Consider the following 19,429-nt stretch of genomic DNA (forward strand, 5'->3'; position numbering starts at 1 on the left):
AGGGACTTGTGCCTCCACTTGCCCTGCTTCTTGTGTGAGGCAAGATCTGCAAGTCTCCTTTTTCCGTTGAGATGTGTGATCTCAACATGCATACTCCCCCTCCTTCCGTTTTGAGTGTCATTTGCATCGCTCTTCTTAGCTATCAAATGGAATTATGGTTAGTTGATTATTAGCTATGGCCCCACAACCCAGAAAAAACTTGTCACAGTTGAGACTCATGGAAATAAATAGGATTTTAGTTCATCACAGCCAAGTCCCATTTCAGTAGTCACAACTAGCTTTTCCTGGATTCCGCCCAATGCCTTTTTGAATGTTATGAATAACTCCTCGCTCTTTCTTGTAGGAGCTATTGTAAATGAACCTCACAGACCTGCTATCTGAACATAGATTTATGCAAACGTCCATTTTATTTGTTCAAATAAATACTTTGGAGAGGCTTCTTGTACTGAAGCATGTAAACAATCACCGTGAACCATGTCATGGCTGCGGGTCAGGTTGTATGATACGATTTCAGGGAGCTGATGTTCCTTTCCTGCCAGCCTTAACCGACTTCAGTTCCATTCACCATAATTATTTTTTTGTATTTTGGCTTATTGCAATTAAAGGGAAGGCAGGAATAGGAAGGGAAAGCAGGGGGATACACATCTCTGTATTCTGACAATGCCTCTAAATGGCTGAGTGGCACATTATTGGAATGTCATATGCCTTGTAAAGCTTGTTCCATTCAGGACAGAAATAGAGGCTCCCACAGAAAATTAGTAGTTGCATTCTCAAGGTTAACATTTAAATTTACATTAGCAGGAAAATATGCCGGTTGAGATGCAGTTTCAGAGCCTTTCCATAAAGATGCCATTATATCCAGAAACAAGGAGGCAAGTAAAACAGCTAGAAAGCACGAGGCACAGTTTCGTGAACAGTTTGTGATATAGGGAGATCTAATGGTTGTGGCTTCTGGTGCCTGTGCTGCTAGTATTCTGCAAACAAAGACAGTGTCTGGTAGTGCAGGTAGGGAATAGGCAAATCTGTCAGTTTTGGTTTCCCATTTCCCCAGTCTTAAATTCAGTTCTCCACATTTCCACATTAAATTGTTATTTTTAAAAAATAAAATAAAATAAAACCTAATGGAAATTCATCAGCATTTTAAGTTCTTTTAACATCTATATATTCAAATAAATTATTATTTATTCATTTAACAAAAGTGTATGTACACACACACACACACACATACACATCTCCATCTCATAAAATATTAGGGCAGTATACATATATGTATACGAAAAAACATAAAACACCACTAACACAGTATGAAACAATCATTAAATGACTGACTAATCAAGAAGGTTTTAAATGACTGTGAGGACCTGGTGGCCTAAAAGGGTCTTCAAGAGACGCCCAAATGTCAAAAGGTAAGGATTGTCTGTCAGATCTGTGCCAGAAGAGTGTTCCATGGCATTCGACTAGCAGTGCTCAGTGCCCAAGAACAAGGTGAAGCCAGTCAGGCGTCTGTAACATCAGAGGCGGATCCGAGGGAGCACAGATTTGAGGGCCTATTCAGCTGCATTAGGTGAGAAGCCTCGGAGGTGCTGCCAGTGGAGGGTGCTATATTTTGGCGTCGCACAGGGCACCACTGAAATTTGAGACCTCAAGGATGGAATCTACACATATATAAAAAAACTGCTGTGAAAATGCTTTTTTTAAAAACGTATTGAAAAATATATTGAGCTCACCTTCGCCATCTAGTATCACATTTGTATATTGCACTTTACAGCACATTTAAAATGTTTTATTTGCAGCTTCAGTAGCAGACCTTGGACTCAGCTATATAGCTGTATAGCTGAGTCCAAGGTCTGCTACTGGTAACATGGGGGACAACTAACAGCATTCCTCTGGATGATCTCAGGGCTTGGCCACACTTTCCCTGTGCCTAGAAAGCATGGGTCGGAGCGGTTTGCCTTTGCCCCACCACTTTCCCCTGAAAAACCCGCTCTTTGGTGCTAAACCAGAACAAATAGCCAATTGCCATTTGTTCTGCTAAACTATGGGTTTTCCTGGGGAAAGGCAGTGGGGCAAATGGAGGCATGGATGAACCCTCAGTGACTGAGCTAGGATATAAGGGCTCAGGTGGTACCCAAGGTAACCTGAGGAAGGCAGTCCTTAAGGTATATACTAAAGAAATGATGGGTTGACTTTCTTTCTCTTTGTGATGAGGAGAGCCATCCTGGCCATTAGCTGCATGTCCTGAGAAGATATGTTTTTTTGCTCATGAACCATGACTGTAGCTCAACAGCAATACTCTGTGTTTCCTACCCTCAGCCAGTTGCATAGTGCAGCGGTCTGTCCTCAGCAACCGTTCTGTGGACATCCTGTTTCAGTTTCCAAAGTGCTTCATAAGCACTGTGGGTGAAAGGTGTTTACAGTAGCTGCAGTGTCTCCTTTGATTACTGTCTGTCCAGAGTAAGACCTTGATTCTTGGAAGTGTGCCGTTTCTACCTGGAGAAGAGCTGCTCTTGGGAATACCTAGTTTTCATCAGGCTACCATTTTGAGGCAAGGGCGGTGGAACAAAATTAAATGGTCAGACCACAGGTCTGCACATAGACCCTGAATGTCGCATGTACGCATGCCAAACTTGTCAGACTCAAGTAACTGTCAAAGTGATTAATTCAAGTGACTGCAGCTTCTGTGTTCAGGAACGGACTTTGGTAAAACCAAGAATCGTTTTAAGGCAAATGGTGCTTCTTCCACAAATAGATGTCATGTTTTGTGGCCACTGGCAACAAATACCACTGGACAGGAATAGTGAACTTTTAAATAGAAAGCACCAGTCTTTAGAATTTTGATGGAAACATCATTAATATAACTTCCCAAAAGAAGGTGGCGATCAATCTGTTCATATTTTTTAAGGTGTACATCTATGTAAGAGGGTAAAAACAAGAACCATACATGAAGTGTGTGTGTGTGGGGGGGTCCATTAGGGCAAAATAGGTACTGCCCCACTAACCTCTGTGCGTCTCCAGCTAGCCCCCCCCCCGCCTGCCTTCTTACTTACAACCAGTTTAGGGGGTAGCAGTGGCTGCCAGCTTCATCCTCAGTCTCAGTGTTGCACTGAGCTCATCAGGGAGGAAGATGGGAACAAAGCTCAAAGTAGTTGACTCTGCTTGCCATTGGCTCTAGCTCCCCCTACTGCTGGCCTCCTGCATCATGCCCTAGCAGTCCCAATGGATGTCACTGACACACAGCTACTAACGACACACGTGGGTAGGTGAAAAAAAAGTCTGCAACCTTTTTTTTTTGCACAATACCTTCCATGGTTTGGTGTAACAAGCGGCAGGGACTAAATGACCCCATCCAGCTTTCTGGGTAGAATTTCAGAGGAAGCAAAAGCAATGTGGTGTAGTGGTTAGAGTGGGAGACCAGGGCTGAAATCCCTGCTTGGCCCTACTTGCTTCAGCCTAACGCACACCACAGAGTTGTTGTGGGGATTAAATGGGGGGGGGGACGACAACGACCATGTATGCCACCTTGAGCTCCTTGGAGAAAAGGTGTGATATAAATGCAATTAATAAATCATAAGACGAGGTTCATTGTACTGACTTATTTTCTCTCCCGCCCCCAATATCTGGAGGTATCATTGATTAGGTCCCAAGAAATTTGAGTTCCCATAATGAGGCACCCTCAAAACAAGCTATTGGGGAAGTCCCACTCTTCTTACTTCTCAAAGTGTCATCCTTGCCCAGTCCCAAGGTGTGGAGTTTGCACCTGGCTGGCTGGCTGGATTCCAGCACCAAAGAAAGAGATAGACACTGTCTTCTCCACAGAATTCCCTGCAGTTGTATGAGTTCTCCAGATAAGCAGCTACACGCATGCACATGCACACACCACAAATGTGGGCAGGAATTTTGCATCACCTTTGTTATTTATCTCAAGCGAGTCTTCAACTCACTTGGGTGATAAACATGCTTCCCTAAACAATGCTAGGGAAGCTATAGCACTTTTAATTCCCTTTTTTGTGATATTATCCTACAAGACTTACTACGAAATGTGGGTTTGCCACATCAGAATGGCATTGCCGGGATAAGGAGTAAGGCGAGGACGCTGCTATAATAATGTGATCTCTATAAAAGGATTTCCCTATTCCTTTCATTTAACCTACATTTGGCTCGAAAGATCTGAGCAGAAATTTACAGCTGCCCATTTCTACCGTTCTCAGATGTAGCAGTCATCCCATTAGAGCATACTGGCTTTGGCATAAAAGTTCTATTGCACTGTCTGCAACTTTGAAGCAAAGACCTTCCCCAAAGTATGATATCTTAACTGAGGCCGTCTAGTCGAAGTTCCACACTCTAAAGGCAAAAATAGATTGCACTTGGTTTGTTAGTTGACTTTTTTATTATTTCCTAAAGCCTTGTGATTAAGTGAAAAGCTTGCGTGGACTAAATCTTGCAGCCGTTTGATGTTCCAACCTGCCTCTGGCACTTTCAGACTTGCTGTTTTGCTACTGATAATTTTTAAACTCTCCAAAGAGACCTCTGCTCTGTTCATGTGTGTTTGCATAGCCTCTGTGAAACTCAAGTTGTGTGTTAATGCTCGTTGCAGCAGTTACACCCCAGGTGTCTCCCCCACGTAATACTAATACTGTGGCCGGCAAGCCAAAACCTTGTGGTTGAAATGAAGCACTCAAATTTGTACAAATTTACTGGATTTCTTTTGTAAAATGGTTACACGGTTTGCTCAAAAGAAATGGAGTCGGGCTCTAGCAAATTCCGGAGGACATGGAGAAGAAAGTGCCCAATAGTAAAATTCTTCCTTCTTCAGAGATGAGAAGCTTTATATTGAGATCACCACTGGTTTGAGTCTACTGCTTTGAAATGTAATGGCTTCTGTCTGAAATTAGTAATTGATTTCTTAAACTCTGGCATGAAGAGAGGAGGACTGATAGCTGAAAGGGCACAGTGGCTAGGGTGAATCTTACATAACGAGAGCCCTGCTATATCAGACCAAAGGCCCATCTCGTTCAGCATCCTGTTCCCCCAGTCATCAGCCAGGTGCCAATGGAAAGCCAGCAAGATGAACCTGCCTGCAGCCCTGCTAGTTCGTCAGCTGCCTCCTCAGCTACCATGGAAATCTTGGGCAGCTGAGTGGAGGCTGACTCCTCGCCTTATGTGTCATTGGCCTAAGAGCCAACTCATAGGGGCCAAGGTCTCTTCACCCCCAATAAAATTGAGAGGGCCACCCCCACCCCAAATGATGGGCATTGACATTCAAATGGTGTGTGGGCACCTTGTCTTGTGATTGATTATGTGTTGGCAGGAATTCCCTGGGGTCCCTCTCATATTTTATCCAAGATGGCACTTATCAGGCTTCAGGGAATCAGCTTCCTCCCCCTCCCCTCCCCTCCCCACCCCCTTGGCAGTAGGTAAGCAGAACAAAGGAAAAGGAGTCTTCTTACCAGTTAGAAATTTTCATGGTCACAGTGAGAGAACAAAGAATCCCTTTCCTAGGAATGGCAGAATGCTCCCAATTAAGGGTTCAACCCACTTCCTCCTTAGGAACCCACGTTCATACTGCATCTTGTAACCTGAGCTCATAACCTATGTGCATTCTGTTCTGCCACCTTATCAGCTCTTCTTGTCCTTGGGCTAGGTGGAGGACTGCTTTCCAGAGACAGTGAGTCTGTTCACTCTCTCCTGCAGTTGGTCTTCACCTAGCTGTTCCCCATCCAGTATTTCCCAGCTTCCGCTTTCTGAACTATGTCCCTCTGCAAACCACTGTTCCAAATCTATTCTGTCCTCCTGCTCCTGGGAAGATTCAGGATCCTGAGCAGGGGGAGGGGGAGGCTCCCACCATTCTTCCTCAGTGCAGTCCTCCTCAGGACAGTCCCTGACAGCACCCCTGGTATCTTCTGGCAATATTGTGGCAGGACCCTTTCCCAAGTCACCACTTGAGCTCTTGCCACACTCAGCCTCTCATTCCTCCTCCTCTGCTGCCCATCTGTCTTGGTTGGCACCATGGGACGCACGGCAGGGTTGGGTTTTTTTGTCCCAATGTGCCTCACTTTACACTTGCATACATTGAATCACATCTGCTGCTTCAATCCCCATTCATCTATTAAGGATAGAGTCTTCGCCTTATGGGTGGCTTGTCTCAAAGGGTGATCACTATTCCATGCAGACCCCAGGGTTGTAACCATTAGCTATCCGTTCACCAGCAAAAACTGCTCTTTTATAAGATGTATACTATCCAGGTAAGCAAGGCGCTGTTAAACAGCATACGTGTGGAAGGGTTACAGCTCAGTAGCAGAGGACATGTTCTGCTTGCCAAAGATCTCAGGTTCAGTTCCTAGTACAGTCATACCTTGGATCCCAAGCGCCTTGCGAGTCGAACGTTTTGGCTCCTGAACACCACAAACCCAGAGGTGAGTGTTCCGGCTTGCAAACGTTCTTTGGAACCCGAATGTCCGATATGACGTCCGCGGCTTCCGATTGGCGGCAGGAGCTTCCTGCAGCCAATTGGAAGCCGTGCCTTGGTTTCTGAACATTTGGGAAATTGAACAGACTTCCAGAACAGATTCTGTTCGACTTCTGGGGTACCACTGTATCTCTAGGTAGGGCAGGGAAAGACTCCTGTCTGAAATCCCAGAGAGCCACTGGAAGTAAATGTAGGTCAGGGGGTCTAATCAGTAGCCCTGCAGATGTTGTTGGAGTCCCAGCCAGCATGGCCAGTGGTCAGGATGATGGGATTTGTAGTCCAACCACAACTGGAAGGCCTTAGGTTGGTCATACCTGCTGCAGGCAATCCTGAGCTAGATGGACAAATGATCTCATAAGAAACAAGGCAGCTGCCCAGGGTCCTATCCTTGGTGCGGGTTTTTTTTGCCATTTAGCACAACTAAAAAGGTGCAATTTATTTTGTAGAAGGGAAGTAAGTGTTCTTCCATATAGATCTTTACCATACATATGCCAAAGAGTGAATCTGAAAAGGTAGCACATGTATCTTGTTCCATCTGTGCGTCTGTCTCTTCATCGGACTGGAAAAGTGTAAAAAGACTCCCAAACTAGGTCACCTTTTATCATACCACAGAAAAAGCTTGTAACAAGACACTGCACTTTCTTGATGCTACAATTCATTGGTTGCTGTCCTGTTAATTAAGTACGCAAATATTTATCCAAACAGCCCAAGGAGCACTAGATCCTTTGGATAGGCAGAGCTTCATAAAAGCTGCTGGAGTATTTCTATGGAGGATGCACAATGAATTCTGATAAACTGGAGCTTGAAAATACCATGGTTCAGCAAATGGGGATTCTGCTGAAAACTAGATTCAGCGGCTGAGTGCATCAATGACAGGCATGTCATCATTACAATAGCAAATCTGTGATATTTTTAAATATGTCTCTGACGAGGAAGCCCCCCCCCCCCATTGGAAGATTTTCCAGAAAGTCAAGTACATACAAAAATGTGCTTGTTAGGAGAAATTCACATTAAGATACTGAAGAATTTTCATAAGGAACTTGATGGAGAACAGATTTTTTTAAGAAAGAAAGGAACCAGAAAATTGGCAGATTCGTCAATCCCTAGAGATATGCCATGTGAATATTGTTTTCTCTTAAGCAGGCACATATTGAAGGTCAAATTTTGTCCCATTTCAGAGATGCTGTTTAATGTGATGTGTTGTCTTATGTAGTAATTCCAGTACAATTTCTGTTCCTTATCTAGATCCACAATAGTGAAAGAGATGAGATATTATAAAAATCATTTGTATTTTACCATTGTTCTGCCCGGACACTGAGGTCCAGCGCCGAGGGCCTTCTGGCGGTTCCCTCGCTGCGAGAAGCCAAGTTACAGGGAACCAGGCAGAGGGCCTTCTCGGTAGTGGTGCCCGCCCTGGGGAACGCCCTCCCACCAGATGTCAAAGAGAAAAATAACTACCAAACTTTTAGAAGACATCTAAAGCAGCCCTGTTTAGGGAAGCTTTTAATGTTTAATAGGTTATTGTATTTTAGTGTTTTGCTGGAAGCTGCCCAGAGTGGCTGGGGAAACCCAGCCAGATGGGTGGGGTATAAATAAATTATTATTATTATTATTATTATTATTATTATTATTATTATTATTACTGAAATTATGTAAGACTTATTACTGCTAACAATAAATAATAATAATTTAACCACAGAAAGGGTTTCTGTAACCGAACTGTCTCAGTAAATAAGCAACAGCATCAACATCAAAAGAAATTTATGAAAGTGCCCCAATATGCAAAGATTTCAGTATGAATAGCAATAATAAGTCTTACATAATTTCAGTAATAATAATAATAATCACATTTTATATTTTGGAATATCACTATGATAATTGCTCTGTTCATCTCAGGTACATAGAATCATAGAACTGTAGAGCTGAAATGGACCCCAAGGGTCATCTAGTCCAGTCCCCTGCTATGCAGAAATTTCAACTAAAGCATCCATGACAGATTGCCATCCAACCTCTGCTTAAAAACCTCCATGGAAGGAGAGTCCACCACCTTCTGAGGGAGTCCATCCCACTGTTGAATAGCTCTTACCATCATAATGTTCTTCCTGGTGTTTTGTTGGAATATCCTTTCTTATAACTAGATGCCATTGGTTTGGGTCCTACCCTCCACTGCAGGAGAAAACAAGTTTCCTCGATCTTCCATGTGTCAGCCCTTTAGATATTTGAAGATTGGCTATGGTATTTCCTCTCAGTCTCCTCTTTTCCAGGCTAAACATTCCCAGTGCCCTCATAATGTTTGGTTTCCAGACCTTGATCATCGTGGTTGCCCTCCTCTGATCACATTCCAGCTTGTCAACATCTTAAATTGTGGCGCCCACAGTACTCTAGGTATGGTCTGACCAAGGTAGAAAAGAGCAGGACTATTACTTCCCTTGAAAAGGACACTATATTTCTGTTGATGCAAGCTAGAATAGCATTGGGGATATTTTTGCTGCTGCATCACACTGTGGACTCATGGTAAGCTTGTGGTCTACTAAGACCCCCTAGATCCTCTTCACATGTACTACTGGCAAGCCAGGTGTCCCCCATTTTATATTTGTGCAGCTCCTGCGCATGTTGGCCAGGGCAGAGCACAATGGCAGAAGGAAGCCATTTTTGGAGGCATGCTATGTGGAGAGCCATAATGAATGTTCCAGTTCTAGTGGAAAAAGCGAGGCAGTGTCAGACATAGCAAGCATCCTGACAGAAGGCACAGAGGTGGGGCTGAGAGGGGGACAAAGAAGACACCCTTTGAGATGAGTTTGAAAGCAACGCTGTCCTCATTAAGAAAGTGAATTGGCGCAAAGAAGCATTAAATCTAATGTGCCTTTCTAAAGAATCAATTACTATTCCTTGGAAGAAGCCAGCCTGCTTGCCATATTTATCATAGGACCTGCTCACTGTGCCATCATTTTGGACAAAGTACCAAACCTTAGGCAAATCTGCACACCCGCCATGGATTTGGGACATAGCTGCAGCCCCTGAAACATGCACAAACTACTGTACAAAAGATTGCTGCTCTAAACAGAGAAGTCTTTAAATAAAAAGCCGCCTTCAACAGTCACACGCCGCTAAGCGTGCTTCCTTTTATTCCATTTTCTCCCATCAATTCATTCGTATTCACTACCAGTCCTCTGTGCCAATTAGCTTTAATTTTTACTATACACAATGACATCAACAGCCAATGGGATTCTAGGCTCGCAGGATTTTAGTGTGCCTATAAACTACAGAAAATTGTCCTTGGCTAAACTCCTGCTTTCAGATTGGCTGACGACAATAGGCATGGTTAAGTTCAGAGTAAGAGCCATTAAGCATAATTACTACCACAGGGTAAAAGTTTAATTGTGTTAAATTTTAAATCTGCATAGCCTAAGCTTATTTACAAGCTGGCTAGGCCCTTCCGTTACATAACGGAAAATAAATCTGTACTTAAAAATTTGCTGCTTGCCAACTTTTATTTTACAAAAAGTTTTTTAAAAGCTGATAAAAGCTTCTCTTGTCTCTGACTCATTCCTTCCTGTTGGGATCACGCTGGCTAAGTATTGAGGATCTTATGATATACTGCACTAATATGTCTGAGCCTTCTATTGATATGAGTGACAAGATTGCGTTTTGTATGAAAGACCAGGGGGGCGGGTGTCACAGGGACTGAGGATCCTCTCCCTTGTTTTGATACATTTAAGTCATGAGGATTTTTATTGCTGGAAGAAATCCTGATGTCCCTCACTCCTAACCACCTCCAATATCCTGTTGTAGATTCTCTAGGGAAAGGAGCACAACTGGTCATGTTATCAAAAGAAAATGCATTTATTGGTGGGAAACATACCTTGCCTTCAGGGCTATATAAATCATGAGACATGCTCCCCTCCTTCACTTGAGAACACATATGGATGGCTTTTCTGATATTACCAAACTGTGGGTACATGGCAAACATCCGGACACTTTCACCCTTTTTGAAAATGGAGTTGCAAAAAAAATCATAGGGGCAGATGAAGTCCTTAAGGGAAGAATGGGCCATAAGAAAAGGCTTTTTTGTTGTTGTTGAGAAGGCCTTCCCCAACTTGGTGTCCTCCAGATGTTTGGCACTACAACTCATAATTTCTAACCATTGGCCATGCTAGCTCAGGCTAACAGGAGATGTGGTCCAAAACATCTGGAAGGCATCGGTTGTGGAAGGCTGGTTCAAATCAAAGTCTTTCTGTTCCAACATGCTGTTACCAGCTTTGGCCAGTTGCATGCCTATAGGAAGTTCACAAGGAGTGTGTGGTGCGGATCATTTCTTGTTGCCCCCCCGCCAACCTGCTACTAAAATAGCAAACCATTTAGCTGTCGCTACTAATTGAAGCTGATCCAGGAATGGAGAACCTGTGACCTTCCAGATGTTGTTGGGACCCCCAACTCCCATCATCCCCAGACAGAATATCCCAATAGTTAGAGATGGTGGGAGTTGTACATCAGCATCTGAAGGCCCAAAGGTTCCCCCAGTCTAAGTCATCCAAGTTGGTGGTCATCACCTCACCTCATCTTGGGCGGGAGGGCGGAGAAGAAAGGAAGAAAGGTTTGGATCCTAAGCTAAGTTGACTTAAGGAAGTTCACCCATCTTCCCATTCCCAAAAATCCTCTGGAACCCCATTCCACATTGTTTAAGAGGACTCCAGAGAGGCTTTAGAGGTGTGGTGCCGGCTGCAGTGGGGAGAAGGTAATGGAAACCTTCCCTTCTGTGAACTTATTTAAGGTAAGTTATTTTAGGGTGCAAGCCAATGCGTTGAAAAATCAAAGCTTGTTTTCTGCCCTCAAACTCTGCTTGTACATCCTTTTGAAAGTCATGACCAATTGTCTGGGAACGTAACCTCTGCATGTCAAAGAGCTCGGTCTAGAACGCATAGCAGATGTATTCAGTTTATGTCCCTTAGTTCCTGTTGACAACCCCACTTAGATTACCTAACTGCTCGTTGAACATCCCAGGACATTTTTAAATGCAAGCAACTTTACCCTTCTGTGCTGTTCCCACAAAAGACAATTTGAACTTGGAAGTGCTAGAGTAAGTGAGATATATTCATATACTGAAGAGTGGGAAGAAATGTTCGAGGCCGAGAACAAGATTAGCACGCAGACTAGCTGGGAGCTATATTTGTTACAGACATTAAAAAGCAACATGATTTCAGCTGGACAGAACATAAGCCTTAAATCTTATGCAAACATTCAAAGCTGTTTAACACTGTCTTACCCCCAAAGCCCCTGGAAGGAGGCAGGTGAATCCAGTACCAAATACATTTTTCATGTTCCTTAAGCTGACTGTTTAAATAGTTAAGTGAACATCTGTCCAAACTTCCCATCATTTCCATTTAGAGAAGCCGCTAATTCAAAGGGTGACAAAAAGTGCCTGTTTAACAATGCAGATGGTGCTGTCTGCCCCCCTTTTTTTGTTTAATCTAGATTGAGCTCCACACAACTGTGATGCTAATGAATAATGGATTTTTTTATATTCGCACATGGAGTGGCATTGCGCTCTGAACAAATCTAGGATTAGCTTGCTTCTAATTTCCCCATTTGGATATAGGGCAGTGATTTATTTATTTTATAATGGTAACCGATGTGGATATTTTAAAGATCAGAGGGGTAGCATTCTGATTTCAAAGATGAAAGCAACTTGTCAACTTTGTCATTTGGAAGAGTAACACAGATTAATATGAGTGCAGCAATAAAATGCTGAGAACCTCCATTTTTTTGCAATTTAAGTGAGCTGCATCCATCAGTGATACTTATATTTTATTGGCAAAATTGACACAAATTTGCAACTGTCTGATAAACACATTGTGTGTTACCTACCAGTTTTCATAGAACTAGTGTCCCTTTAAAGATAAACAAGTATAGTCTCATTTCAAAGATAAAAGAAGTAGGGATACTTTCTAAAGCACAAACCAAATCAAGATGAGGCAATGTTATAGTTTCCTGAACTGATTTAGGCCATTTAGATTCATAAAACCTACAGAGAGGTGATGAGTTAGTAGTCATTCAGTAGCAGCAGCAATTATTATTATTATTATTATTATTATTATTATTATTATTATTAATATCCCACCTTTCCTCCAAGGAACTGGAAGTAGCATGCATGGTCCTCCCTATCCCCTTTTTACCTCACAACAACCCTGTAAGTAGGTTATGTTTAGAGAAATAATGACTGGCCCAAGGTGACCTTCATAGCTGAGTAAAGACTAGACTCCTTTACACCACACTGTTTGGGGCAAAAAATCATATTCAGCTGACCCCAGAAAGCACATCGGTTGAACAAATTCATGTGAGATTCGAAGTGTTCAAATATTTGTGGGGTTATTTTTTCAGTGGGATGTCTTTTGAGGGATGTGAAATGCCCGGCATAGTCATTTCCTGGGTTTGTTTCCCTTTCGTTGCAAAATTCGTTTAATGCCTCTTTCTACTTGTTTGCTTAAAGCTATTGTTCACTATAGCGGCCATTAAGTTAGATAACAGCTTGAGCTAAAACAATGTAAAGTAACAATAGGATAAAATCCATTCAACGTAGTCATTACAACAAACTGATGTGAATAAAGACCTTTCATATCAATTGACTTAGGCTGGAATTCGAAACACACTTCCAAAGGCCTAAATCCAGCTAACACAGATGAATTTCTGAGTAAACATGCAATAGATTGATCTTCTTATCTAACTTTTGAAGATAGTGATGGCTTCACTGCTGGGGCATCAGAAAAGGCTATCTCTCAAATATTTTAGGTAGGGGTAACCAGTGTAGTGTCCTCCAGATGCTATTTTGTCCCATTCATATGTGTGGGCCCCTTCCCCCAAGAAATACTACTGAAATGGAGGAGGCCTTTTCAAAGAGCTAAAGGTTGTGCCAACCAGCCCAGGGACGGAGGAAGGGGATACAGTGGGGGCAGGCCACCCTGGGTGTCACCACTGAGGGGGGTGACAAAATGCCAGGCAGCACTCACTGCAAGGCTTGCAGCGCGCCAAAGCCATGCGTCTCTCCTGGGAGTGATGCATGGCTTGGGCGCCCACAGGCACCATGCTGCCCCAAACAGTCCGCCAGCTGCCTCATCTGTAGGGCAGCTAAGTGGGAGGAGGCAGGCAGACCCCTCAGAGGCCCCGTGGAGTATCCTGACCTGGCTCTCCCCGCCCCACGGGCAGCTGGCCCCACCCCTGGGTGCAGGGTACACACGCCACTCCAGGCGCCCGATCAGCTTGCTCCACCGCTGAATCATTTTTGCTTGGTTCTATTTTAAAGTGCAAGTTAGAGGACTGATACTAAAACTCTGGACAAAGAGACTCTGGGTCTTCAGAGTCTTGTACAAATACTCCTAACTTTGTTTGAGAAAGAGACAAAAGCTTCAAATACTCTCCCACTTCTCCAAGAACAGGCTGCACAGGAAACTCTGGTTTCACGCAGATCTAGACAATGTTTTTCCTCTGACCTTGTGGTAACTTTTCCCATCACCTCATGGTGAGACCATATAGAAGTAGGTCATCAGAAGGTTATGATGCATATTTTTACTCTTGCACCCAGTCGCTGATGGAACGTGATTCTCAAGGCTCTGTCGAGGTAGACTACAGCCTGAGCTCAGTTATAATGGAAGCAAGGATGCGTCACGGTTGATGAAAAGCTGAACTCAGATCTGGGTTTAAGTAGCATCCGTGTGACAGCTTTCTTGTGTGTGGCCTTCAACAAATCTCAGATTCAGCTCCCCATCTGTAAAATGAGAATAGTAATGAACCATCTTGCCAGTCTGTTGTGAGGATGAAAGCAGTGAAGATTGCAAATTTTCTCTTCAGGATTAAAAGCACAAATATTAGCAATAGCACTAGGCCCATATTAATATTTATATATACAAGCATTTCTATCTACTCATTTGGCCCTAAAGAGCCTTCCCCCTCAAGGTAGCTTACATCTATAAAAGATGTAAGCATCAATTACAGTTATTATTGTTACATTTCTATAGCAGCAAACATGAACAAGTTGAAACATTACAATTTAAAACAAAACCAATTTTAAAACCAACTAAAACATTTGAAAGCATATAGAACATCTAAAAACACAATGGCAAACTCTCGCAGCTGCTAATTTCAAGGTTGCCATGGCCAGTATCTTTCAGTCATCAAAAGCCAGGGTGAACAAGAATGTTTTTCGATTCCTCCTGAAAGTCAACAATGAAGGAGGAGACGGATTCATCTCCCCAGGTTTTGAACACATAAGAGAGACCTTATCACAGACTCATACTCACATACTAAATCAGCACACTGTGTATTTTGTAGTTTTTACTGAGTATTTTTTACTTAAAGTGTAGCTAGCAGTTGATTGGCACCATTGTCATACAAACTTTGAAGTGGAATCATTTGCCAACTACTGAGGTTTAGCTCTTGTGTGTTGGAAAAGGTAACAGAATACTGTCTTCCACACCGCTGTAGTAATTACTTAATAAATCATATTGGATCTAGAGTAAGTTAGTTGTACTTAGGCCCCATTGAAATCTGCCTGAAAAATAAGACATGAAAGAGTGGAATCCCACTGATTTTTAAAAGTTTAACCCACTCAATCAGGATCAAACCTATTGCCTTTCAAATAAAGCTATTTATTGCCTACATTTATTGTTAAAGAGGAACTTAATCTGACCGGGTATGAAGTTGCTTTATATTGAGTCTGTCCGATGGGCCATCTAGTCCCACATTTTCTACTCTTGACTGGCCATAGCTTCCCAAGGTTGCAGGCCCTGCTGCTTATGGTTCTTTCACCTGAAAATACAGGACCTTCTGAGTACAAAACTTGTGGTCTACGACTGAGATACGGTGAACTTCCCATGTGTCGTACTTGTCAAGAGATTCCCGCCTCTTTTATAAGAGTTGTTGTGGTGCATTCTTCATGTGCTGGTGATGCTGCAGCGATCTTCAAGGACTTGTAGGTGGGCCTGGAAGAGCAAACCGTACTTCTTGGAGTGTCATGCTCTGAAAGCAGCCAGTATCTGTGGAAGCAGATAACAAAGTTGGCAAAGCGTTCGTGTTGACACAAAAGCTATCTCCAAAGACCAGGGGTGGGGGAGGGGTGGAACCAATTGATGTAGAGGAAGAATTACTTTCATTGAGAAATTGAAGAGAAAGGAGTAAAAGGGAAGCAACGCTATTTTTTGCCAAAATTCATTTCCAGGTTGAGATTCCAATTAAGATTCTTAACATTTTAACTGTGGGAAGATTGGACTCTTCTCAGAGGGAGACTTTGGGCCACGTAAACTTGGTTTACGTGGAGTCAACTTGACTCTTCCAGTGGATATGGATGGGCTGAGTAGCTTTTGTGAATGCCCATGTATGTTCAGATCACAAGTCCTCCACGTCCTAGAAAATCCTCCAGTGATGTGGTAGATAGTGATCTTGATCCACGTGGAAGCGGTTGTGGGATCTGTTCTGCACTGGAAAGATCAACTTGCATTTCCAATTCAGCACTAAATGCCTGAATTTGAAATAATTCAGATGAGTTTTTTGAGCCAAACCAAACTTGCATTGATTGATATCACCCTGGGGTCCCATCAGCATAGGATCTTTTCTCAGTGTTTAGTTCTAGAATGAAAATGCCACCACCACCCCCAGTCTGAAAAAATTAAGTATCATGTAGAATAAACTTTGCTCTCTCTGTCTCCCAGGTATCTTAACTTCACCCAACTTCTGCCTATAACAAAGGCAAATTGTGGCCCACAGGGAACATGTTTACATCCAATGCTCTAAAAAAAAAACATACCCAGCGCGCGCGCGCACACACACACACCCGTATAGCTAACAAATCAGTAGGAATTGATGAAAGAATAGCAAATTAGAAAGCGGAAGGTCTGAAAGAGGGGCCTGTAAAGATGTTCTGCAAAGATGCTCTTAATTTGCATAAGGGGGGGGCAATTAGATTGCTTTGACTAAGATGTTGGAAGCCCCAAAATAGTGCTCTGTGTGCAAAATGCATTTCTTCATTAGGCAGTCAATTAGCAGGAGGCTCAGCAGCCGAGCAAAGGAGCCCAGCTTTCTTCTCTTTCTCCCTTTTTCTTTTCTCCGTGCCATTTCAGCCCACATTCCCACACACTGGCTGGTCAGCGAAATAAGGGACGGCAACTTCTCTTTATTGGTGCAATACAGTATTTGATACTGCTAATTACACTTAATTAGTCCTTCCGCCATTTAATTAAAACGGCTTCTAATGATTGTGCTTCCTTGGCAGGCTCTTTGGGACCACGGGGAATTGTGCTGCCTGCAGTAAGCTGATCCCTGCCTTTGAGATGGTGATGAGGGCCAGAGATAATGTTTACCATTTGGACTGCTTTGCCTGCCAGCTTTGCAACCAGAGGTGAGGACATGAGGCTTTTATATGAACAGAACAGAAAGAAAGAAAGAATGCAAGTTATTCCCCACCCCCCACCCACCCCTGATCCCAGTGGAACAAGAAAGTCTGGCTCACGGTTTGATATCCATCACCTTCTCCCAGGCCTTCAAATTGCCACTGCTGGGTGAGTCATTTTACCTGCTAATGGAACACTGGAGCCTTCCCCCTGATAGGCCAACGTGTGGAATTGGTGGTAGGTTGGATTGTGGCAGGAGCAAACAAACAAACAAAAGTGAGTGCTGTGCTGCAGGCTAGCAGGTGGTGTTAAGCGGCACCGAGGCAACTGAATGAGCAGCTTCAAAGCCAAGTTTCTTGTCGGTCTGCTGCACATCCATTGATATGAGGATGGCTTGGCATAAATACTTTTTAAATCAAGGTTACTTAAGTTGGGCATCTGACAGGCTCGGAGGCCGGGCTGGGAAGAGTCAAAGGAAATAGAGCTCTTCAGAATAATTCCTCGCAGAGCCCCATCAGCTCGCCGCACGGTCGGGAGGGTCTGTTCAGAGTGCAGCTTTAAGTGCGACATATCATGTGTGCCTAAAAGGCAAGCTATAATAGGAGAGGCTATGTAATGAAGAGCACGGTCGCTATTCTGGCGTGCTTCACATCACCATTGTACTGAAGTGTCCTGCAGCTTTTAATGCACCGTGGTCAACTTGTATGTTGCGCATGGATATCAGGAGGGTATCCACTTAAGGTTTAATTTGCGGAGGGTTAGCTGGGGCCTGGAGCTTTTCTCTCAGATAACAACCATATTTCCCAATGACACGTAATCATCAAACCTAGGAGTCCTCTCACATTAAAATTCCAAACTCTACACAAGGCCAGCCTGGTCTCAGAGCCCTTTTGGGAAAGGTTCAGGTTTCAGTGAGTTTCCAAAGGCAGGAAAAGGTGGGAAATATGTTCGTTATGAAGCAGCTACAAACAATGCTGCCCTGCTATATACACCCTCGTAGTACATATTGAGATTTGCCACGCAGGTGATCTTTGCACTCAAGATGGTGTTTGGTCTAGGCGTTAAGCTAGATCAAATTCAAGAGCAAGACAGCATGCAATCCAGGCAGGGCTGCTTGCAAAATTACAGAAACATCTATTCTAATTAAAAAGTACTTCAGTATCTCTAAAGAGAAGGCGGAAATGCTTCATGCAGATGAGGGTAGCCAGCCTGGTGCTCCACATACGTTTGGGACTACAACTCCTTTCAGCCCCAGCTAACATTGTCAGTGCTCAGGAATTATGGAAATTGTAGTCCACAACATTAGGAGGCCACCAGGTTGGTACAGATAACTGTGAGGAAACAGAATCTGACAATGTCCAATATCAAATGTAGCAGTACTGGAAATTCAGAATCAAGTTTCCATAAAAATGCTTTAAATAAAGAGGAACATCAGTGTGTTGGGAATTGGGAACCATGTTAAGTCTGCCATTCTTATGCCTACTTACCTGTGCTTAAGTCCCATTTAATTCAATGGGATTTATTTCTGAATAGATATGTATAGGATTGTGCTCTTGGAATAGTTCCAGACACTACACCATGTAGAGGGGAAAGGAAGCACAATTTTATTAAGCTTCCTGATTGCTACAGTTCTTCTTAACTTTTGCATCTTTCTCCTACAGAGTTGCGAGCAGGAGTATCACAGAGAAGTTGCGCATCCCAGTCTGGCTCCCAAATTTCAACACATTTATAAACATGCACATCTCATCACAGAGGGGAATGTCTAATTGAAACTTGAGACATTTAGAAGAAGCCTGAAGGACAGGAAGTGGGAGCACTTCCTGTTTCCTGCACACAATTAAACCACTCAGCTGGCATCCTAGCATAAGCTTGCTTTCAAACAACAAATCCATATGCATACCTTACTTTAACCCAGATAAACTGTATTTCTACCTCTTAATATACTTTTTAAAAAACCTCTAAGCCTTATATGTGCCAAACAGGTAATCTAAAAAGCTCAGCTCATCGGCAGCTTGACATACTGCTGCTGTTGCTTCACCACACTAAGGAAGTTTGGAATTAGCAAACCAAATCCGTTTTTGCTTGATGAAGCATTCGGACAACAGACCTTCGTGCACAAAGAGGTCTCCACAGGATTACCGGTGAGTAGAGCTGCACTGCTGGCCCTCTGGATGTCCACATGTTGGCATAGACACCTGCACTGTCAAAGTAGCTCCTTTCATGTATGCTTCCATGTGTTCCAGAGCCCAAATCACATGGGCACCTGCGCATAAGCAACCAGTCACACATAGGCTTTGACAGTGCAGGTGTCCACACCAATCGGTGAACAGTCAGGGAGCAGAAACAGCAGCACAGCCCTGCTCCCTGGTAATCCCATGGAAACACCCTCGCCAGATTAATATGTGAAGGGTGCTCACCTTTTGGCCACATCATATTAAAAGCAATGACCAGTGGGCGTGTGGATTGGCCATAGAGAACATCATTATCATGATGAATCGATTCACTTTACTCAAAACCCCTTAGCTTCACAGCCATGCAGGATCCCTTGCGTGCAAACCCACTGCATTTCTTCTCAACAATTTCTATG

At 43.3% G+C, this 19,429-nt stretch overlaps 1 protein-coding gene across 6 annotated transcripts in view; it reads left to right on the plus strand.

The window, feature by feature from the left end:
• LMO1 (LIM domain only 1) overlaps nucleotides 1-19,429 on the plus strand; it is a 101,693-nt gene that overhangs the window by 74,523 nt on the left and 7,741 nt on the right. For all 6 annotated transcript variants that reach the window (XM_080975361.1, XM_080975360.1, XM_080975357.1 and 3 more), the window contains exon 3: nucleotides 16,725-16,850. In XM_080975361.1, the coding sequence (XP_080831487.1) occupies nucleotides 16,725-16,850 (126 nt within the window). The remainder of the gene's footprint in view (nucleotides 1-16,724; nucleotides 16,851-19,429) is intronic.

This window comes from Podarcis pityusensis (genome assembly GCF_964106645.2).
Source record: "Podarcis pityusensis genome assembly, chromosome: 1".
NCBI classification, from domain to species: Eukaryota; Metazoa; Chordata; class Lepidosauria; order Squamata; family Lacertidae; genus Podarcis; species Podarcis pityusensis.